Here is a 24,060-nt window from a genome sequence, read left to right as displayed (position 1 = left end):
AACTGTTGGCACCTCTGACTGCCATTCTGAAATAAGTGATTGGATGAGAAGCAAGCAGCTAATGCTGAGGTGGTAAAGTAACGAGAGAGTCACTTCTTTGTGTTTGCTTTGGTGCACTCTAATTAATCAGGGTTTCTGTCTGGAGTTGCTAAATGGCTGCAAATCTCTGCATGCTTTTTTGACTCCTAATGACTCCGTGGGTGAATGATGGCTACTACTTTGCAGTTGTCCACTTGGACGTGGCTGCAAGAATCTGAGTGTATAAAGCTTAAAATTTTGCCTGTTGTCACTCACTGCATCTTACCTTGAATACGTATGTATTGAATGGGGTAACACTTGCTCATCCATCTGTTTACTGGGTCAGTGAACAGTGCTCTGTTCTTGAAACTGGTACCTAAACAAATTTAATCATTTATTTGGATACCAAAACTACTTTTTGGAATTGGACCTACATGGCTGAGAGAGACCTTCTTGCTCTTCAGTGTTGATTTTCTCAAGGACATCCTAAATAGTCCTCCAGAGTGCTGCATTCTTTCTGTCTTAACTGTACTCAGCTATCTGGGGTACTATAAGCAGGGGCACGGGGAACTTGGAAACAAGCGTCAGTGTGAATGTTGCATGTTCAGGGCCTGCTTAGAGGACATAAGAACCTGATTCCAGGGTTTGTCAGCTTTGTAGAATTTTGTCTTGATACTAGCATATTGTGAAACCTGTGCCTTGCTTAAGATTTATGTTTCTCTCTAGGGTCATGCAGCACCAATTTTATATTCTGTTTGGGCAGAAGCTGGCTTTCTACAAGAAGCAGAATTACTGAACTTGAGGAAAATTGATTCTGTCCTAGAAGGACACCCAGTACCAGTGAGTGTTCATAACCTTTGATATAAAATGTTGTTTTCTGTAAAACAGGAAGTGTATGTATTTTGCAGCAATTTGTGGTTGCCAGCTACAGTACAGGAAAGATACAGACTTATAAGAAGGATGATGACACATACATTATATATAAGGCTTCACAACTGGATCAGTGTCTGTGTTGGAGCATGTAAAAATTACCTTTATAGTTGTTGTAAAGTTCCCCTACAGTCCTGTATGCCAATGTTTTTCATGTAAAAAAAAGCTTTATATAAAGTTTCAGCATGGCTTTTCTCATCGTTAAGAAGCTTTGAGGTATTTCATAAGTTTATATCCAGTTTGGTCACCTCATTGGTCTTTCCGTTCCCAGGCAGTTGTTTCAGTTGATTCTTTTTTACACAAAATCATCAGTTCTTAACAGTTGCCATCCAAGGCATAGCTGAGAAATTCCTGGGCCATAGGTATCATTGCCTCTCAGAGAGCCTAGTTAGCTTGTGGCATGGATCATCAAGGTACACACATTGCAGGGAAAGGAGGAGAACAGGGCAAGATTTGGAGGGACTTGCACTATATTGTTATAGCCGACAAGCTGAATTTTGATGTATGTTGAACTATTTTCTAGCACTGGAATGTGGTTCCTCTATTTCTTAACTGTAAAATAATTGTTGCTCTTTTGTTCTCAGAGGCAAGCATTCACTGATGTGGCTACTGGATCCCTTGGTCAGGGTCTTGGTGCCGCATGTGGAATGGCATACACTGGCAAGTTCTTTGACAGAGCCAGGTAATTCCATCTTCATATTTCATGATTATAGGCATTCAATAGGAATATTCTGTGAAAAGAAATTGTATTCTTATCTCAATCAGGAAAAAAAACCCAAACCTCTTTTATTCTGGTCTCCATTCCCAAGTCTAATTTCAAATTCAGGTTTTATATGATAGATTACTAGCCTGATAATTACAAAGTCATTGCCAGTGAAACTACCGATGGTTTAAAGATCAGCAAGAATTAGTGCATATGCATGTTCCTTTTGTAACTGACAGCATTGCAAGGTGATGTTCCTGAACAGAGAAAACAGTAAGTCGTTAGAGCAGCTTCTTAACTTCCAGAGAGTAATAGCCATTGTGAGACTGGTATGTATCCACTCGGAAGAAAGATGCAAACTAGAGATGTGTCTGTTCAAAGTCAGATGACAAATAATGGAGAACATGTATCTAGATAAGGAACTATTATGGTCAATAATAGAGCCATTGAATCATAAAGTAGGGTTTCAAATTGTTATCAGAAAGGCACTCAACTCCATAGAGACAAAAATGACTGCTTCTGCCATTTGTTTTGTGCACAGGAAAAGTAGATGTCTGAAGGCAAATCTGTATGAGGAGGAAAAATAGCCTGATGTAGTTGATATATTTTATGTGACAGTTCTAGTACATTCGAGCATAGGCTGCCCAGTTAATGTGTCCTACACTTCACTAACTTGAAATCATTTCTGTAAAAGATGACTTGGTGATTTTAATTGAGTTTAGCAGATGCTACGTGTGGAAAAAATCTAACCAGTGCTTACATGACGGAAGAAAAAGGTGGTCTTGCATGCAATACTGGGGAGCAGCTTATGTGGAAGGAGTTCAGATTTAGCTGTAGGCAGGTGGGATTCAGATCAGAAGTCTCTTATAGCTTAATGTCTAGTAAAAAAAAAATCACTAACAGCCATCTTGATTATTTTCTTTTAAAATTATTATTTGAAGGCTAATATACAATTATTTTAAAATTTTAATAGATAATAAACATGTACAAAGCTTTGTCATCCAAAAAAAAGAATGGTAATAAAAGAAAAATACAGCAGCTGAGTTCTACAGAGATCAGGCAGTACTCCTGCTATCTGAATTTTATCTAAATACAAAGCTTCAGTATTTGGAGAAATAGTCTACAAAGTCCTATCATGCTGGTTATCTTTTTTCCTGAATTCTGGATTTGGTTATGTAACATGTTTTAATCCATAGTTGAGTTCATCCACAATTTATAGTTTCCTGAAATTAAATTATTGTTCATCCTTCCAGAGAGTATATGGTAGGAATGAGGAAGCAGACGGTAACCTTTCATGTATTGTTAGTGATCTTGCTGAGTCACAGTGACAGTGTTTAATGGGCCTGTTCATTCAAGCCTTGCAACAGGAGGCTTAAGGTCTGATTTTTTTGAGACAAAGGTTTAAAAAGGAGTACAGTATTTCTCATCTGTTTTTTTTTTTTATGTGTAACAGCTCAAAGGTATTTTAATTTGTCTCATGTCACATACAGTTATCTGAGGTGAATGCATTCAGCAATGGCGGTTGAGTTTGGGATAGGAAAAGCAGTGAATTCTAACTGTGAATTGTTGGGGGGAGTTTGTTTTTGATTGAATTGTGTTTACACATTAATTTTATTTTACTTTATTGATTTCTTCTTGTAGCTATCGAGTGTATTGTCTGCTGGGAGATGGAGAGCTATCTGAAGGCTCTGTTTGGGAGGCAATGGCCTTTGCTGGGTTTTACAAGCTAGATAATCTTGTTGCTATATTTGATGTTAACCGTCTTGGACAAAGTGACCCTGCCCCTCTGCAGCATCATGTTGAAATTTACCAGAAACGCTGTGAAGCCTTTGGGTACGTGATTGGACAAGTTCATTCTAGTCTCTCATTTGAAACTGTATGTTTTATTTGCTTTTCAGAATTTTTCAAATGAACTTTCAGCTCTAAAGGATACCATCACCAGGAAAGATGGTCTTTCATAATGCCTAATATTGGTCGTCTTTGTTGGTACAGCAGGAAGATTTAAAGTGGCAGAATTTTTTGTTTAAAGGAAAAATAAAAGGACTGCTTACTCATAAATTTGTTAGAGGATCTTAAAGCAGTTTTTATCACATTAAATACAGATTTTTAACTGTGTGACCAAATGTACTGTCATAGCAAGTAGATCAGAAAAAAAGGCATGGAAACGGCTACTTGTACAAGAATTATGTATTGGCTTTCAGTTAGTTTAGAAATGTATATTTCTATGTAGATGCAGAAATCCTTGATAAAGAACTGACAGATACAATAGCAGCCATGCAAATTGTGCTGGAGCATTTTTATTGTTTTAATCAGCTGTGATTGTCAATTTTTTCATTGATTTCTGGATGTCTGATTTCTTCTTGTAATTAGAAAAGGCTATTAATCTGAAGAAATGTAGGATAACTTGGTTATCTGTAGGCTGAGAATTTTGCTAGCAGTTGTTAATTCCTCTGTGAGTCATTTTGCATTATAAAAAAGGGACTGATATTTTAGTATATCAAATGAATGCTAGTTCATGTTTCTGGCATACTTTGGGTCTTTTAAAAAGACACTGCATTGGAATGAAGTTAGTATTCATTATTGTTATTGCTAACTACCAGAGAGTGTCACATGCTAAAACCCTTTAGAAACAGTTGATCTGTTTGTGTTCTTAGCTGGCATGCTATCATCGTTGATGGACACAGTGTGGAGGAACTTTGCAAAGCCTTTGGCCAGGCCAAACATCAGCCAACAGCTATCATTGCAAAGACTTTTAAAGGCAAAGGCATATCAGGTAATAAAACATCTATTCCTTTGCATACACATATGTATATAAATAGTATGTACATAGTGCTGCAATAAAGGTGCAGTCATTAAAAAATACAGAAGTTTAACATTTCATTTGGCATCCTGTCAGCTTTTTGCCTTGATCGTACTACCACACAGTCTGAAAACTCAGTTTCACCCTATCTTTTTTTCCTTTGTGGCCTTTTCTTATGGCGGACGTTAAATTGATGCTTCATAGGAAGCAGGCAAAGATGTGGCTCTCGGTTCTTCACATTATCCAGCCATGTGCGGTTCTGTGTTGACTGGGCTTTTACAGATCCCCACTTGTAGAGTAGGATTTCCTCTGCTGTCAGCTGTGCTTGAGTTGTTACTCTTTTAAAAGTCTTTTCCAGCCTGGAAGATGGCCGGGGGGTGGGGGGGTGTCGGGGTGGGATATTGGACCATATGGCTTTGTCTTGAAAATTGCCCTAGCAACAGAGGGCCACCTTGTTGGCTTGCTGTTGATCCCTAGACTCACAGAGACTATGCTGAGAAGGGAGTGACTTTGTCATAAAAACTCTCTGCTCCTTGAGTTGCAGATAACTGGGTCTGCTTATTACCAGCCAGGCAGTATGCACACATAGAAAACGAGGAATTACTGCATTTACAGTTTTGACGAAGCTGCATGAGGTGTGGTACATAAGCTACCTGGTAACACTACAGGTTATTTCATATGATCTGATGTGGAAGTCACTGAGATACAGGATACAGTAATCCATAGAAATGATTTCATAGGTTAGCAGCTGTTTGAATTTTGGAGTTCATGATGCCTCTTAAGATCCTTTTGAAGTTTTCACATGGTGTGAAACTTACCTAGTTGTCTAGGGGACAGATGTGCACCAACACATACAATAGCATGCAGAAAGTCTTTCAAACTCTTTATACTTCCCAACAGCATTAGTGCTAAGAAAATTATTTTGGCTCTTGCAAGTGAGATGTGTGCTAGCTACTGAGCGTTCTATGGATTACATTCTGTGTATCTATTCTATGGATACAGTGCATATTCAGCGTGTCCAGGGTTGCCATGATTCTGTTCAGCTCCAGTTTATTAGCGGCACTCTGTTAATTTATCTTTCTGACCACATAAATATTAATAACAGGAGTGAATATCTTCATTCCTTTTCATTGAGTAAGCAAGCAAGATTCATTCTTCTTAGTGACTTACTCAGTGAAAAACAGCTTATCAGCTAGAGAGGTGATTTTGCTGTTAGTGCCAGGTGCACAAAGATGAGAGTCATCACAAGCTATTAAAATAAAGCTGTAAAATGTCAGGTCTTGTTTGAATTAGACAGCTTGCTTAACTGTTGTTCAAAATTCATCTGAGTTTGTTTAATTAGGCCTGACTATTGAAAATTCATGTTAACTGTTCAGATTGATTACTGTTTACTTCTTGCCACACTTATGGACCACGTCTTTTAGTTGCCAAATCATATTCAATTTCAGTAGAAGATACTGGAATTTCATCACTAGTTTGGACTATATGGAATTTGACTATTTGTGTTAAGTATTTAAACATGTTTGTCTTAATGCAATTTAAATTAATGGTAATTGTTTACAGTGGGAATAATAAAGAAGTTCTTTTCTTGGAAGACTATACTAGACTGTCATGCTCCACTGCACTTTTATCTGAGTAAAATCTGCAGCTAAGATCTTAAACAGTTTTTATATTTTTGTGATTAGTAATATAATTTTAAATACACAGGTGTTGAAGATAAGGAAAGCTGGCATGGAAAGCCCCTTCCAAAAAACATGGCTGAACAAGTCATTCAGGAAATAGATGACAAAATCCAAAATAAGAAAAAGCTTTCTCCAGCCCTCCCGGAAGAAGATGCACCTATAGTAAATATTAGAAACATTAAGATGCCATCTCCACCAACTTACAAAGTGGGAGAAAAGGTATTCCCTTCCTTTTTCACTGTTTGTCAGATAACTTCAAACTATGAGGCTGTTTAATGGATGGCAGGAGGTTCTGTGTTTTCCCTTTGCCACGATTTCAACTACCCACCTCTTCTCTCCTAGTTTGAGAATCCTGGTACATCTGTGGTGTGACACACAGACATTAAGCTCACTGCGTATTGGAAGGATATTAAAATACAAAGACTCACATAACTCCATTTCACGATCGTTACCAATTATTCAAACTATTTTATGTGTATTTAAAGTTAAACTCCACGAGGTTCAGTGACTTTCCATGATTGGAAACCAAGGTTTTAAAAATTCCATAGCTGGATTGGTAGGGAGTTGCTGATTTCAGCACAGATGTGTGTCCTGATGCTTCACTGTGTTTTTCTTTTTTTGTTTACACTTAGGAATGTCACTGTTCTTATATGTACTTTTGATACTGCTAACAAATTTTTTTTCAGTTGTCTTGGATGTTGTGGGGGTTTTTAGTTGTATGTGCATGCACTCATGGAAAAAACAAAGAAACAAACAAAAAGCTTCTAGAAACAGGAAGTTACAACAGTTCTGCTGTATTTTTCTTTTCCTAGTGGGCTACCCGCAAAGCTTATGGTGTTGCACTTGCAAAACTGGGCCATGCTAATGATCGAGTGATTGCTTTGGATGGAGACACAAAGAACTCCACCTTCTCAGAGCTTTTTAAGAAAGAACATCCCAGTCGCTACATTGAATGCTACATTGCTGAACAGAACATGGTAACTGGTCTCTTGGCTTTATGAAATACTGATATTACACAGCAATATCAGACCATTCACTCTGAGTCTTCAGAGGGTGGGGTTTTAATTTGCTGTTCATATGTATATTTGTGGATATGTAGACTTACTTATTTCTTGGGGAAAAACTAGGCTATGACAAAAGCTTACAAATGTAATATGACAGGAGTGCTTCTAGTAATACTTTCCTAAATCCCCCCTCTTTTTCTTTTTAGTTTTGCGGTCATATTGTCTGTATTTCAGCAGTACACAAAGAGAAGGCAACATGTAAACAACAGTAATACTTTCCACAGTCTGATTTGTAGAAATTTAACTCCGAAAAGACTTTAGGTTTGGTTTCTTTTGCTTCACAAAAATGGAATGTCACAATGTGACAGTGAGTTCTATGCTAGACTGGGGTATGAAGATGAGGACAGAGAAACAGTTAATAAATGTAGCCTGATGACATTTGTACAGAACTGAAGTAATTTGGTAACTCATCTGTTTGACTAAGTCTTCAGTTGCCGCCCATATGGATTCACTGAAGCAAATGAAATTAAAGACACAAATTCAGGCAGAAATTTGCTGTTGTCTTTAACAATTTATAACCAAAGAACCCATGAACTGTCTCTTGCAAATTTTATACTAGGGCAGTTTTAGGAGCTTGAGTCAGGCATTTTGGATTTATATAAGCTTAGGAGAAATTTGCACGAATGAAGAGCAGAACAATTTCTGTGTAAAATAAATGTACAGGGTAATTGTAGCAATAAACAACTTTACCACTTGTTCTAATTTCCATCTTGCTGAAGAAGGGCCCTTTTAATAAATAGCAGTCCAAATCACACAGGTAAATCCATTCCCACTTAGTAATGGTAATTTTTGTCTGCTGGGGATAGAAAAACCATGTCTTTGGACTGAAAGTGTAGGCCTTTGATCCAGGAAAAGGAGGAGGGGGATAAATCTTAAAACTCTGTGAATAGCTGCTCAGAGCAGATAAAGAAAAGAAGCTGCCAGTAAGGATCAACAATAAGAGCTATCAGTTGAGGCAAGGAGCCGAGGAGATGGTAGAGGGTAGATACTGGGAGAGAAAGGCACTGCCTTTCCTTTTTGGAAAGGCCAACAATTACAAGCAGGACTGGACAGAGTGATTTTTAATCTGCATTGAGAGCTTCTTCCTAAAGTTCTGCAGTAGGAAGTTCCACAGATGATCTTTTGGAAGTAATCGATAAACAAGGAATTCACTGGTTTTGTACAATCTCCCTCTTTTCAGGTGAGCATTGCAGTTGGTTGTGCTACTCGTGACAGAACCGTTGCTTTTGCCAGTACCTTTGCTACCTTCTTCACACGGGCATTTGACCAGATCCGTATGGCTGCCATCTCCGAGAGTAACGTCAATCTCTGTGGGTCGCACTGCGGTGTTTCTATTGGTAAGGGCAGCCTGGGCTTATTTTTCAGCGGTTCTCATCCATTTAGTGATAAGTGTCTAGCAGCCAAACTGAAAATGCTTTGCGGAGACAATCAGTGATACAGCTGTATAACAGTGGCACCATTTAGAGGGAGAAGTCACATTTGCAGTTCACTTTCATCGGATACATTGTTGTATTTAGAAAGAATGAGAAAGGTTTCATGCCTTCATGAGCTCATCTGCCTATTTTTTTTTCTTTTTATCAGTTTGGCCTGATAAAAGTAGGACTTTACCCTGCAAGCTTTTCTACTCTACAAGTAGAGTGATATGAAGGGATTGGATTGAAAGTGAGGAGCTTAGGTTCCTTTCCGTGTTTGCAATTGACATCCTCTGTGATGAGAGTAGTCATGTGCTTATTGTACCTTTATTTCCCAGTCCTTAAAATGAGAAACTAATGATACTTATTCTTGCAGATGCTCTTGTTGACCAATCTCAAAAACACTTTACAAGAGATAAATATTTTTGTTTTATTATGCCTTTGAAGATCACCAATTTGAAAAAATTGCATCTACTTATCTCAGTATTTCTTACTACTGGAGCAGTTGATGTGTTGATAAAAAAAAACTGAAGCCTTAGAAATACTAATGGAACAGGAATTGTGAGGCTGTTATGTAATTCAGGAAACTGAATCATTGGACATTTTGGATTGGAAGGGACCTTTAAAGGCCATCTAGTCCAACCCCCCTGCAGTGAGCAGGGACACCTTTAACTAGATCAGGTTGCCCAGAGCCCCATCCAACTTGACCTTGAATGTTTCTAGAGATGGGGCATCTACCACCTCTCTGGGCAACATGTTCCATTGTCTTACCACCCTCATTGTAAAAAATGTCTTCCTTATATCTGGTCTAAAACTACCCTCTTTCAATTTAAAACCATTACCCCTTGTCTTATCACAACAGGTCCTTCTAAAAAGTTTGTCCCCATCTTTCTTAAAAGGCCCCTTCAGGTACTGGAAGGCTGCTATAAGGTCTTCTTGGAGCCTTCTCTTCTCCGGGCTGAACAGTCCCAAGTCTCTCAGCCTGCCTTTGTAGGAGAGGTCCTCCAGCCCTCTGATCATCTTTGTGGTCCTCCTCTGGACTTGCTCTGACAGCTCCACGTCCTTATGTTGGGGGCTCTAGAGCTGAGTGCAGCACTCCAGATGGGGTCTCACCAGAGTGGAGGAGAGGGGGAAAATCATTTCCCTCAACACCTGCTGGCCATGCTTCTTTTGATGCAGCCCAGGATACAGTTGGCCTTCTGGGCTGCAGGCGCACATTATTGGCTCATGTCCAGCTTTTCATCCACCGGTACCTCCAAGTCCTTCTCTGCAGGGCTGCTGTCAATCCCTTTATCCCCCAGCCTGTATTGATACCAGGGGTTGCCCCAGCCCAGGTGCCGGACCTTGCAGTTGGCCTTCTGGAACCTCATTAGGTTACATGGTCCCACTTCCTAAGCTTGGCCAGGTCCGTCTGGATGGCTTCTCATCCACAGGCCTGTCAACCATACAACTCAGCCTGATGATGTCTGCAAACATGCTAAGGGTGCACTCAATCCCACTATGTCATTGAAGAAGATATTAAACAGTGCAGACCCCTGGAGGACAGCACTTGTCACTGATCTCTGTCTGGACATTGAGCCACTGACCACCACTACCCTCTGTGTGTGACCATCCAACCAATTCCTCATCCACCAAACAATCACCCATCCAATCCATCTCTCTCCAACTTAGAGAGAAAAAAGTTGTGGGGAACTGTGTCAAAGGCCTTACAGAAGTCCAGACAGACAACACCTGTAGCTCTTCTCTTGTCCACTGGTGTAATCACTCCGTCGTAGAAGGCCAGTAAGTTGGTCAGGCAGGACTTGCCCTTGGTAAAGCCATGCTGGCTGTCTCTGATCACCTCCCTGTCCTCCATGTGCTTTAGCATAGCATCTAGAAGGATCTGTTCCATGATCTTCCTAGGCACAGAGATGAGGCTGAAAAGTTGGTAGTTCCCAGGGTCCTCCTTTCTACCCTTTTTAAAAATGGGTGCAGTTTTTCCCTTTTTCCAGTCACCGGGGACTTCACCTGACTGCCATGACTTTTCAAATATCGTGTAGAGTGGCTTGGCAACTACATCAGCCAATTCCCTCAGGACTCTGGGATGCATCTCCTCAGGTCTTTTAGACTTACATATGTTTAGGTTCCTCAGGTGGTTGCAAACCTGATATGCTTTTACAGTGGGAAGGACTTTGCTCCCCCAGCCCCTGTCTTGCAGTCCATCCACTCAAGAGGTGTGGGAAAAGAGGTTGGCAGTGAAGACTGAGGCAAAACACTTGGTTACTTCAGCCTTCTCCTCTTCTGTTGTTACCAGTTTTCCAGCCTTGCTCATTGAGGAGGTCTATGCTTTCTTTGTCCTTCCTTTTCTGGCTGACATACCTGTAGAAGCCCTTTAATTCTTCCCTATATCCCTTGCCGAGTTAGCTCCAGCTGTGCCTTGACCTTCCTGACCCCATCCCTACACAACTAGGCAGTGTCCCTGTTCTCTTCCCAGGATACCTGTCCCTGATTCCACTGCTTGAACATTTCTTTCTTGCCCTTGTTTGAACAGCAAGCCTTGGCTCATCCATGCTAGTCTCTTGCCTTCCTTTCCTGATTTCTTACACCTGGGCAGTGAGAGCTCTTGCGCTCTATGCAGCGTATCCTTAAAGATCTGGAGCTCTGTTCTGCTCCGTTGTCCCTGAGGGCAGTTTCCCAGGGGGTCTTATTGACTTAACTGCTTAAAGAGCTGGAATTTTGCTTTCCTAAAATTCAGGGTCCTGACTTGACTCTTTACCTAACCCGTGTCCCTCAGGACTGTGAACTCCACCAGTGCATGATCACTGCAGCCCAGGCTGCCTCCAACCTTGACGTCACTGATTAGCTCACCTGTGCTGGTGACCAACAGGTGCAGTAGCGCATCCCCTCTGGTAGGGCTGTCTATTACCTGGCTTAAGAAGTTACCCTCAGTGCATTCCAGGAGTCTCATGGATTGTCTGTAGCTCACTGTGCTTCTTTTCCAGCAGATGTCAGGGTGGTTGAGGTCCCCCAGCACAGGAGCATGATGCCTCCTGTAACTGAAGTGAGAAGCCTTCATCAATAGCCACCTTGCTCCCTGCCCCCGATCGGGCAGCCTGTAGTAGATGCCAACCACAAGGTTCCCTTTGTTACCTCAGTGTCTGGTTCTTACCCATAAGCTTTCAACTTGCTCGTGGCTGTTCTTCAGAGACAGCTCGTAACGCTCTATCCGTTCCTTGATGTAGAGGGCAACGCCTCCGCCCTTCCTTCTGAACAGCTTAGAGCCATTGATAGCCACACTCCAGTTATGGGATTCATCCCACCAAGTTTCTCTGATGGCGACTAGGTCGTAGCTTTCTAGCAGCACAGTGGCTTCCAACTACTCCTGTTTGTTGCCCATGCTGCATGCATTGGTGTGGAGGCACTTCAGCTGGGCTTTCAGCCGGCAGAAGTTCCTTTACTTCCTTTGAGGCATTTCACTGGTGTTCCGCTGCTGGTTCCTATTACCTCAGGAGCCCCTGGCTCCTCTCTGGAAGACTTCAAGTATGCTACGGTGTAGCCAGCACGTCTCGGAGCAGCAGGCTGAGGGCCCTTGCTAGCAGTATCTTCTCTGGTCTTTACTTCCCACCCTAACTGTTTGGTACATGTCAGATCATACCAGGGTTTGATTTTGATTTGAGGGAGGGAGGGAATTGTGTTTTTTTAATGAAATGCATAGACAGCACTCTTAAAAACATGAGCAGACTTGCACACCGAGAAGGAAAATGCCAGTAGACATTCATGCTTGAAAAACTACTAGTTATTTATAGGGGAAAAGAAAGAGAGGGAGAGCTGACCATTTTTCAGTTGATTTAATAGTTTTGACTAGCAGTATGGTTTGTAAGAGGGTCGGGGTTTTTTGTTTAAAGCAGAATAGTTAATTTGACCTGTAATATTGGTAAAGATTTAAAGGTGCTTCATAAATGTGTGTAGTCTCATCCAGAACTTCAGGCTTTACTTGCAGTAGTATAGAGTATGCTTTAGTAGTGGAGACTGTAAGTAGAGTATATCAGATTATGGCATGTGTATGTCATTAAGGGAGGGATTCTATTACAAGCCTCTTTTCTTTTTAAAATCAGTCCTCCCATCTCATCGTAGTCAAATCCAGTTTTAAGTGTTTTAGCAAGCAGCAAAGCGTGTTGGTGCAAAAGCCAATTAGCTTTGTTATTTGCTCATTTAAGAAGATAAAACTCCTTTGGGTTACCTGAATTGTGTCCTAAAACTACACTTCCAAGTTTCAATTTTCAGCACTTGAAATGTTCTTCTGAGAGCTGTGATTGTGAAGTGCATAGTTAGATCTATAAAGCTGAGTTATAAATCCAATTCAGGCCTCAACCCTGATTTTCAAAAAAGAATTCGGATCCAAAGTTTTGCAACTGAGTTGTAAAAGACAGTAATTGAGAGAAATCCTTTAGCAGTTAGAAAATTCAATTTTAAATGAAAGGGTATGAATTAAGGGTACTTCCTATTAGAACTTTGGCCCTGCATGGAATTCAGAATCCTAACTGGATTTGTGGTCAAAATTAAAGTTTTATGTATGCAGTTCTAGGTAGACCTGGGCTTCTGCTGTGTTGAAATTTGGATCCATTAAATTTATGAGAAATAATTATCACAGTGACCTTCTGAACTTGTACTAAGTTCACTTCTAGACCAGTGGTTGCTGATTGACCAAAACGTCTAATGAAACATTGTTTTCAAGGTCATAAGAGAATAATGGAAAATCTATATTTGCCAAACTGAACATATAGGGAAAGCAATCATAGTGTGTGTGTGTCAAAAATAGAAATATTGGTTAATAAAACAACCAGTTTTATACTGTAGACATGTGATACTGTTCATATTAAGCACTCACATTTTTTTGTTAAGCTATAAATGTGAGTTTTGCAGATGTAATTGAAAATTACTCTCTTTTGATCTGTGTTACTCTAAAACCACATAAACCAGGATTTTCTAAAAGATGCACTTTCAGCCAAACTCAAATTAGTGCTAGTCTGTAAATTACTAGTACGAACTGTGAACACTGGTATTATTGGCACCACATTAGCAGAAGAAGGACAAGCATGAGTACTCTCTTTACCTTGGGTAAGATTCTGATTCAGGTACCTGCTAATTTTGTTCTTTATAATTTCACTTTTATGTATACATTATGTGGGTGCATTTTAGGAAAGGAAAATGCCCACTGAGATCCCACTCATTCATTCAGAGTGCATACAGATTTAGAAAATGATGTTGAGAAAACTTTTTTTTCATGTCGTGACTGAAAGCCGAGACACTTTTTTCCCTGGTTCATGCTTACTTTATTAGTAATGTATAGTGGCAGAGTTCAATGATTGATTTCTCTAACATGTTTAAAGTTCTTCAGAGTTTTGTGCTGCTCTCATGAAAATACTCTCCTCCTTCCTCATGAGCTCGTCCTTCTTGAGTAACAGGTAGTGGGTGCATGTGGGAAGGCTTATTGCCCTGCTTCTGCTCTGCAGGCTGTGACATGACTGGATTCAGAACTCTTTGCATGGTTAGTTTGGAACAGTGCCATTCCCAAAGCACCCTTACATAAGGTCATTGGGGTGGGGGGTGTTGTGGTGGTTGTTTCTTTAACTATGGAAAATCATGGCATCCAGCACATGTTCTGGCTAACAATTCTCTTTTATAGATCTGCTGTTTATGCCATAAGGTGTTTGAGTTATTAAATTAACAACATGAATGCCCTCTTGCTCTTTTAAAGACTTTTTATAGTATTGAAAAATACATACCCTTCATTTAATCTTGAAATGAGCCTAAGAATTTGAGAGTAGTTGCACTAAGTGCACTCTCCATTTCTGACGGAACACATGCAATTCTCATTTCACATTTCCAGCAGTTTAAATCTCAAGGAACACTATTGACAAGTATAAATTTTGCTTGTGCAGCCTCAGTACATGTAAATCTGAAGATGCTCAGTTATCTTGTGACCCTCTTTGAATCTGTACCCTTCCTAGTTTGGTTGTCTTCCTTTTGTATTGCTTTATTGCTATAATTTATTTTCTATTTTTTCTTTTTAACCCCAGTTCTCTTTCTTTTTAGTCTCGTTCTGTCTTTATTTACTGTTTAGATGGTTCCAAGTTTAAGGAGAAGATGATTCTTTTCTCTAAGCAGGTAGACTTGCATGTCCAGTGTGTGCCTGGTTTTATATACTTTTTTTTTTTCCCCCCCTGGTTTACATTGAACCTCATCGCTATATTGAGTGATTGTCAAAAATGTGCCCATACTCTTTTGTAACCCTGGTTTAATTCTTTCAGGTGAGGATGGGCCATCTCAGATGGGACTGGAGGATCTGTGCATGTTCCGAGCTATTCCCAATGCCACTGTGTTTTACCCTAGCGATGCTGTAGCCACTGAAAAAGCAGTGGAAATAGCTGCCAACACCAAGGTTTGCATCGCAGTATTCCCGAGCCAGAGGATAACTTCTGTTTTGTACTACTTTTGTTGCTTCTGGCATGTTTCTTGCATGTTCCTACCCACATAAATTCTTTCAAAGGCTCCAGCTTGGCAGTGGGAGGTTTTCTTTGCATGGGAAGGTTGCAGACATTCTGTCCAGTCTAGTGCAGAATGAAGTCTGGAATGCTGTGGGCCAGATTTGGGGAGATGTAAATGATTACACAGCAATTGCAGTTTGGGTCTAAATTGGCTCAGAAATAAGGGCAAGTGTAACTCGTATTGGTCTTTAGCAAACTTATAGAAAGTACGCGCCTAGTGTGATATCTCTGGGGTCAAAATTGAAGCTGGATATGGAAAGATAAATTTATCTTGAGTATTTTGATCAGGTGCCTGTATGTGAAAGCTCAGGAGTCAGGTCCGCTGTAAGTCTTAAGTCTGCAACTTTTGAAGCTACTGAGATCTGGTGCTTGTACTAGCTGACAGTCTCAGTGGTCATCGTCTGCTCCTCTGTTGCCAGTGATGGATTGCAGTTAAATTGGACTGTGGCTGAAGATGAGGAAGACTTTGCATGTAGCCCTGACAGAGTTTCTGGTCTCCCTGACCTTCAGCTAATTTGGCATAGCAATGCTCAAACATCACTGGTAACATTGAGTCGGATCATCTCCTTGATTGGTACTTCTTTTGGCTGCCATAGGAATTTACCTTGAGAAAGGCACAAACAGTCTGAAAAATTTCAGTCTTGCTAGTACAGCTTTTAAGTGGAAGTGTGGGGAATTTTGGTATGTAACAAATGTGATGAGTGGTTTGTGAAAAAATGGAGGGGGGTGGAGGAAAGCAGTGTAAGATGGTGTGAGGGAGAGATTAGATGTAAGTACTGGTTTGTTACTTCTTTTGGAAGGGCATTTGAACACTAACTGATGGAAAGCATTTTTCCTTGCTTTCAGCTGAGCATTTCTTCTTTTGCTTTAAAGTCGCTAGAGTAAAATTTGCACGTGTATGGCAAAGTTCTAAGATTCTAATTAACTCAAGTAGGATTCTCCAGTTCCACAAGAGAGCAAAAGAGAAATAAAGATCTTGGAATCAGAAAGAAAATAGTAAGTTATCAGCGTGCTCTAAGAAGAGGTTAACTGTCTTGTAATGTGTGAAACAACCAGCTGTTGAAAAAGGACTAATGGGAATTGGGGGTGAGGGGTGGGGAGTTTACTCAGTAGAACCAGAGTTAACATAGACGGGTGAAAGATGGACAAATAGAAAAAAAATCAGTTTGCTTCATAGGGTTTGCAAACTAGAATGTCAACATATTTCTGGTTTTGTAACTTCTAACACATTTACTTCGGAAACAGGGCATTTGTTTCATAAGAACTAGTCGTCCTGAAAATCCTGTCATTTACAACAACAATGAGGACTTCCATATTGGACAGGCGAAGGTAAATATTGCCTAGATAAACAGAATTTTAAAAAATATGTAAAGTTCCTCTTGTAAAAGTCCTTTTCCCTCTAAAGCGTTCCAATACCAAAGATTTGATCTTTTTAATAAAATCTACAGAAATTTTAGCAATATCAGTAAGATTTATCATTAAAAATACGTGGAAACATTTTTTGCAGGTGATTCTGAAGAGTAAGGATGATCAAGTGACTGTGATTGGAGCAGGAGTCACTCTGCATGAGGCTCTGGCTGCAGCAGAGCAGCTGAGAAAAGGTGATCGAATTATGGGTGGTTTTTCCCTTTATCATTTAACACAGCAAAGAAATCAATAGCACTCAGCCTAACTGTTTACCCTTTGTACTGGTAAACATTAATTAAAATGTTTCAGTCAGCTAGTCACTTGCTAAGCTGATACAGTGCAACATAGTATATATCTGCCTGTCTTGCCTAATTGTTGAGGGTTTAGCTTAGCATTAGTAGCCATGAAAATTGCCAAACTGATTAGATCAGAGTCTCCTTAAAATTGCTAGTCTGTCTGAAGGTGCACTGCAGGCCGAAGGTTAGAGGCACGTAAGAAGCAGGAACACCCCTTCCCTGGCACATTGTCTGTGCGGGCCAGGGTACCAACAGAACACAATGCATCAGGCTGGGGCCGGGTAACAAAACACAGCTTGCCAACTGAGCCACAGCGGCTCTGTGTGCTCTTACACAGTGCTGTTGATACGCAGTGCCTTTGTGTAGATACGGTTCACTGCTTTTTTTTTGTCTTTTTTTTTTTTTTATGAATGAATGGATATATCAGCTTTTAACTAGCGTGGGAGGCAATAACTCTAGTGCTCAAATGCACTGACATCTCACAGCGAAGATAAAATTCCTTCAATGAAATGAGAAAGAAACCATCAAAAATCTCTCTTGAGTCAGTAGCCTGCACCCAGGAAGAGATTACAAATAGAGAGAATACAATTAATGCCGCCTGTGACTTACGGGGTAGCATTGTATGCTGTATCAGGGTGGACACATACCTTATCATGACCTTGAGCCATCAGGTTTAGGACATTTTCAAAGTTGTATTTTCAGAACTGTTGTTATTCTTCTGCATTTACCGTGTTTTGCAATGCTCTGCTGATCTTGAAGTATAAATAACCAGCTATGGAGAGATAATAATCCCTTAGTGTAGAGGCAGTGCCTAATACCTAAAATACATTGGGCACTAAAGAGCCTGCAGTCAAAAAACTGTCAACATAACATAGGGCTTCTTTATGTATGGTAAGAGTTGACTCAGTGTTCTGCTAGCCAGAATCAGACAAAACCTCATGTAATTTGCTATTCTTTATAAACAATCACCATTTGTACATAGCTTTAACAAGCCATCTGAGCGTGCTTTATGATGATTCTGGTTTTGATGCCAACCTTAAGGGCGCCACGATCAGGACTGAGGCAGTTCAAATAGGCATACCTGATAGGTGAGCAGCCTGTGATGAAGAATTCAGAACGCTGACAGACCGAAGAAACAGGAGGAAATTGTGTTTGGCTTGACAATAAAGTTAAAGCTAAAATAAAGGTGTGGGGAAAAGAATCTTGATTGGCAGTCTGAATGACAAAGATTTCCTGGTGACTAGGTTCTGCTCTTACCTGTGGGAAGGCCAGTTATATTACTGTTTTGCTGACAGGCACTCATAGTGGTCTGTGGAGTGGAATGGATATCACTACCTCACCAGGTGCATGAAGAAAGAGTACATACACAAATTAGGGGGTTTGGGGTTCTGTGGTAGACAAGCCATAGGTACAGGTAGCTGGGACTTAGTGCAGACAGGTTTTATAACTGTTTTAAAAGATCACAGGGGCACTTGTGTCGTCTTGCATTCTCCAAATTCTTGTTGCAAATAATTTAATTCTATTTCTGCAGAAAAAATCTTCATCCGTGTGATTGATCCCTTTACTATAAAGCCCCTGGATAAGAAGACAATACTTGAAAACGCAAGAGCGACCAAGGGCAGAATCATCACTGTTGAGGACCATTACCATGAAGGTAAGCTGGGTCCAGGAGGTCACAGCCCACACAGTTGTTCCCAGGGGGTTTGAAGCTCACAGCTTCTCCTGACCTGAGAGAGAAGTATGGGACCTGATGCTGTCATTCAGCTAAAGCAAAAGAGGGTGTAGCCTTTTTCGTTGCTGTTACAATTGTAAGATGACACTAAGGATTGAAAGTTTCCTAAGACACAATAGGTTAATCAGGGCTGCTTTTCTGATTAACTTGGCCTTGCATGCCCTTCTGTGTGCTTGGTCCAAGTGAAGTCTTGATTCATTTATGCCAAGTGAAATTGTAAATTCCTGCTGCAGTGCAGTGATTCTGTACAGAATGTTCTCAGTTTGTTAAATTGCAAGAGAGACTGTTGCTGTGCAGGTTCCTCAAATTTTTCCTGTGTCCAAAAGCAGGATTCCAGGTTACTTGAAATCGCGTCATTTTGGCAGTTTCTGCAGTCACCCTGGGACAAACTCCTCTCTCTTTCTTCTCCACTGCTATAAAAGAGCAGATCCTCACTAGACTCTTTGTGTACGTTCATTTCACCTGCTTACAGGCTGTTGCAGAATCTGTCACTGGGTATGTGATAGTGTTCTTAAGCTAGGGTGAAAAGTGCACGATGCATGCAAGAAGGAATTGCTAAAATGATTCCCAAGTAAATCTTAAGATAAAATGCTTTCTGGGAGAAGCAGAGTAGTCTCTGTAAGACTCCCCCAGCTTCTGTGCCAGGATTTTGTTTAGAATCGTTTATGCTGGAAAAGACCATTAAGATTGAGTCCAGCTGTTAACCTAACACTGCCAAGTCCACCACTTAACCATGTCCCCACGTGCCACATCTATATGTCTTTTAAATACCTGCAGGGATCATAACTCAACCACTTCCCTGGGAAGCCTGTTCCAATGCTTAGTAAACTGGTCAGTGAATAGTTTTTTCCTAATATCCAGTCTAAACCTCTCTTGGAGCAACTTGACGCCATTTCCTCTTGTCATATCACCTCCTTCTTGAGAGAAGAGACTGACCCCACCTGCCTACAACCTCCTTTCAGGTAGTTGTAAAGAGCAGTAAGGTACCCTCGGAGCCTCCTTTTCTCCAGACTAAACCACCCCAGTTCCCTCAGCTGCTCCTCACAAGCCTTGTGCTCCAGACCCTTCCCCAGCTCCGTTGCCCGTCTCTGGACACGCTCCAGCACCTCAATGTCCCTCTTGTAGTGAGGGGCCCAAAACTGAACACAGGATTTGAGGTGCAGCCTCACCAGTGCTGAGTGCAGGGGGACAGTCACTGCCCTGGTCCTGCTGGCCACACTATATTGGATACGATACAGCCAGGACGCTGTTGGCCTTGCTGGCCAGCTGGGCACCCTGCTGGCTCGTGTTCAGCCGGCTGTCGACCAGCACCCCCGGGTCCTTCTCTGCCAGGCAGCTTCCCAGCCCCTCTCCCCTGAGCCTGTAGCGCTGCGTGAGGTTGTTGTGCCCCACGTGCAGGACCCGGTGCTCAGCCTTGCTGAACCTCTCACCATTTGCCTCAGCCCATCGGCCCAACCTGCCCAGACCCCTCTGCAGAGCCTCCTGCCCTCCAGTAGATCAACACTCCTGGCCAACTTGGTGTCATCTGCGAACTTACTGAGGGTGCACTCGATTGCACAGATTGTTGATAAAGATATTAAACAGGACTGAGCCCTGGGGAACACCACTGGTGACCGGCTGCCAACTGGATTTAACTCCATAATCTGCTGCCACTTGCCCTCTGATGTGTCTTGTTTGCACAGGTTTTCAGGGGCTTGCCTGCGCAAACATGGCCCACGAAGATGAGACCATGTGCAGAGAGAGCAGCTGTTGTGAATCGCATGTCAGACTTGCTGCTTGGGGGGGAGGTGGAGAAATTAGCAGAAGGGCAGCTGTGGACTTACAGCATTAGTAGATACCATAGATATCTACTAATAGAAATTAGTAGATACACTTTTGAGAGTATCGTCCTACTTTAAGGTGAACGTCACTCTTGCCAGGTGTCTGAAGTGAGCTGGTATTACTGTAAGTGCTGGTTACTTTTGTTCCAGGTTATGGATGGTGATACCATCACTAAGCCTCATCACTTTCTAGCTTATCTTTCAACTCTGGACAAATATTTTACTACAGATTTGCAAGATGGTGAAATCTTTGCACTCTGAGGTGATGAACATGCGATGTACGCTGGCACAGCTTTCTCTATGTGATGCAGTCAAGGAAGGTCAGGTGTACACGCATCGCCACCCTCAATGCATTGCAAGCCCACATGGGCTGATCTGACCAGCTGCATCCATGGAGGTGCCTGTGGCTGGAGGCTGAGTTTGGCTGGTTAAATCACACCATGCCCGGAGCTGTGAAAAGTCCTGTGTTCCTGGATACACCCTCACTGGGGTGCAGCTCAAAGGTGTCTCCTACTGGGCCTGAGAGCATGTGCTCTCTGCACTTGTCCTGTCTTTTCTTCTTCCCTAATACTGCTGCTTCTAGTGTCTGTTCTGCTGCCATGCAGTTCCCCATTGCATCCTTTGTCCCTGTGACTGGTGGTGATTCAGTCTGAGCTGAGCTCTAAGCAAAGGTTGTGAATGTGTTACGTAACTGAGAGAGGTGCCTAGCGGCATGTACACACATCGTGAGAGACGGAGCTCTTAAATGCCGTTCCGACTGCTGGTAATGGAGACTTTCAGCACGTCAAGTACACTTGTAAATACTCCTCAGTCTAAATATATTTTTAAACCTGGCCCTCAGTGGCTGATGCTGAAGTGGTGAGGGCTCCATGATGGTTCTGCGCGCTTTAGAGGTGTATGTTTCTAACTGCCAATTTGTAAGCACTTTGGAAGTGTCAGGCAGGTTGTTCCTCAGGAAGCCTTTGGAATAGGCAGTGTTTTCATTTTTTTTTAAATGAAATTAATTTCATTTTCATGTCTTTTTTTTTTCATTTCATTAGTGGGCAGCTCAGACATGTATTGTGATTGATGTTTCTCAATAGCACGTGAATTGAGGATTTAACTTGCACGGACCTTTGGACCAGATATACATGCAATCTATATGTTGCCTGTTGAAATGTAACAGATGTTTGTCCTGCTTCAACTTTTTTTTTCTGTAGGTGGCATTGGAGAAGCGGTGTGCGCTGCAGTAGTGGGTGAGCCTGGTATCACAGTCAGTCGCTTGGCTGTATCTCATGTACCACGAAGCGGGAAGTCAGCTGAGCTCCTGAAGATGTTTGGCATTGATAAAGATGCCATTGTGCAAGCTGTTAAGGTGGCGGTGTCCAAATCAAGGAACGCGGAGTAGTTTGAAGCATCTTGTGCTGTGTTACAGAGAAGCAGTGTTCAGAGAAGTACTGTAAGTTTAAAGCAAGCGAAGGTGCTTTATGTAGAGAGTTCCAATAAAAATACCAGCTTAAAAAATCTTCTGGTTTTTAAATGTCTTCCCTGCCCCCTGCTACTTCCCCTCTGTGGGGTTTTGTGTAGTGGGGTAACATCTGGTCTGCCTTGCAACTAACCTTCCCTACTGTGAGGTGTAGCATGGGAGCGGTTGGGTGTTTGCTGAAGGTCTGAGTGGGCTGTGCTGTGGCAGGGAAGTAGATGTTGGGCATTGGAGCTAGAGCTAGAGTGAATCAAGTAACTGTCGTTCAATGTTTGGTCCAACTTTCGGCTGAAGATTAAAATCCTGCCTTGAAGGGAGTTTGGCAAAAACAGAATTCTTTCCCCACTGCTGGAAGAGTTCACTAGCCCCTCTTCTGGACGGAAATGTTAGGCATGGGGACAGTGAGAAGCAGAAGGGTGTACTGCAGGAGGCGGGTGGCTAGTGCCTTTGCTTCAGATCCTGCTCTTCGCACTGCCCCCCAGCCATTTAAAACCAAAGATGAGGAGGAAGTACCCTGTATGCTGGACAGTGCCGAAGTAGAAGGAGATGGACCGGGTACCGGGTACCAACAGTGGGAGTTGGGGCCCAGCAGAGCGAAGGGAACGAGTGATGAGCCACAGACGCAGGAGGGACTTGCTGTGCTCAGAGAATGGTAGCGCAGTGAGCACAAACTCATTTAAGGACGTTGAAATTCCTCATAGGAACTTGTATCCTATTTTGGGGCGCTTGGCCAGTGATGCAGCCAGGGTGCTATGTGAGACCAGAATGAGAGCATTGTTGTTGGGCAAGAGGCAGGAATGCTTAAAATGCTGAGATGGACTCGAGAAGAAGGATTGGAAAGGACAGCAAGAAATTCCCAATAACCAAGAGGATGCAGCTGAATGTGGAACTTGAGTCAATTCTATTGAGAAGAGCTTCTCACATGAGCTGCTCAGAATGGGGTGAGCTGTTCATCTCGTATGATGGGTTCCACTGGGTGATTTTTAAATGTTTTGCTATTTGTATATGTTCTGCTGGTTTTACCCTTAAGCAGCTTCTGTTAAAAAAAAAAAAAACTAAAAATTAATTTTGTTGACTGCAGAGTACCAAATTTGAAAACCTATTTAGTACTAAAATATGTTTCTTATCCTGACTTCCACAAATTACCTTTCAGAAAGACATCATACGGCAGAGGAAACTAAAAAAGCGATTTCCTTAGAGCAGGGTGACTATGCATAGTTGTCAGTTCACCCAAGAGCCATTTGACATTAACAATGCTACACTGGTCTGAGCAAGACTTTATTTGCAGACTAACAACACAAAATATACAGTATTTTGGTATAAGAGGGTATTTCTACAAAGACATGTAAATAGTACCTGTAAATGATAATATTACAAAATAACTTGTATTCATCCTTATTGCTTAATTTAACCCCAACATGTTAGGTAACTGCTGTGCCGTGCTGGTACAGGCCTGCGTATGGCTGCTGGTATTTCTGGATGTGCAAATGGAGCCGCAGTACATAAGAATGATCTGCACCGGTGCTTAAAATCAGGTACAACTAAAAAGTAAGCTTTTTACTTTTCTGAGCAAGGCTTGGAATTGCTTGTTTAAAACTCGGGGCTGTTTGGGCTAATGGCTTTTTAGATCTACATTTCCCTACACTTTCATGGCTCTTTCTGTCTGACTTGATGCCTTTGTTCCGATATGGGTATGAAGACCTTTCGTTTTTACTAAAAATGTAAATGCATCCCCTTTTTTTGTAGTCTGCCTGTGACTGCATTAGCCCTACATATATAATGTGTAACATGTCCCTGTAAAATGAAAGGAACGTCAAAGTTGCGCTTCTTTTACTCAAAGAAGGAAAAATGTTGGGGTGTGAGTCAAATCAAAGCCCTTTATTTTTCCCTTCAGAAGAAGAGATGAAATTTGCTGCTGTTAATAATCTCATTACTGCAGCATTATGTCACTGCATGTAAAATCTCACCCCGCTTTCACTGGGTGAAATCATTATACACCCACTATATTGAGTTCTGCCACAATCAATTAATCTGCTTCAGTGCCGTTGCACTGTTGGGGCTCAACTGTGTAAGCAAGCAGCTGGTGTTTGCCTGGTCCGCAGCATCACAAGGGGGGAAGAGGAGGTGGCATTGTGGTTGCCAAGATTCCTACTGAAACATCCAGAGCCTAATCCAGAACCAGCGGCGGATAAAATTGGTCATTTTGT

General features: G+C 41.6%; 1 protein-coding gene across 1 annotated transcript in view; it reads left to right on the top strand.

Moving 5' to 3' along the window:
• The window catches only part of TKT (transketolase), a 28,173-nt gene extending 6,277 nt beyond the window's left edge, over positions 1-21,896 (top strand). The window contains exons 3-14 of the mRNA XM_080385439.1: positions 745-858; positions 1,533-1,630; positions 3,293-3,484; positions 4,306-4,424; positions 6,159-6,352; positions 6,946-7,110; positions 8,378-8,534; positions 14,900-15,030; positions 16,382-16,465; positions 16,644-16,737; positions 18,371-18,493; positions 21,591-21,896. Of these exons, the coding sequence (XP_080241565.1) occupies positions 745-858; positions 1,533-1,630; positions 3,293-3,484; positions 4,306-4,424; positions 6,159-6,352; positions 6,946-7,110; positions 8,378-8,534; positions 14,900-15,030; positions 16,382-16,465; positions 16,644-16,737; positions 18,371-18,493; positions 21,591-21,778 (1,659 nt within the window). The 3' untranslated portion in view covers positions 21,779-21,896. The remainder of the gene's footprint in view (positions 1-744; positions 859-1,532; positions 1,631-3,292; positions 3,485-4,305; positions 4,425-6,158; positions 6,353-6,945; positions 7,111-8,377; positions 8,535-14,899; positions 15,031-16,381; positions 16,466-16,643; positions 16,738-18,370; positions 18,494-21,590) is intronic.
• The last annotated feature ends 2,164 nt before the right edge of the window (positions 21,897-24,060 follow it).

The sequence above is a fragment of the Falco punctatus genome (genome assembly GCF_963210335.1).
Source record: "Falco punctatus genome assembly, chromosome: 4".
In the NCBI taxonomy this organism is placed as follows: domain Eukaryota; kingdom Metazoa; phylum Chordata; class Aves; order Falconiformes; family Falconidae; genus Falco; species Falco punctatus.
The sequence above is the reverse complement of the archived record's forward strand: the minus strand, read 5'-3'. Positions and strand labels throughout refer to the sequence as shown.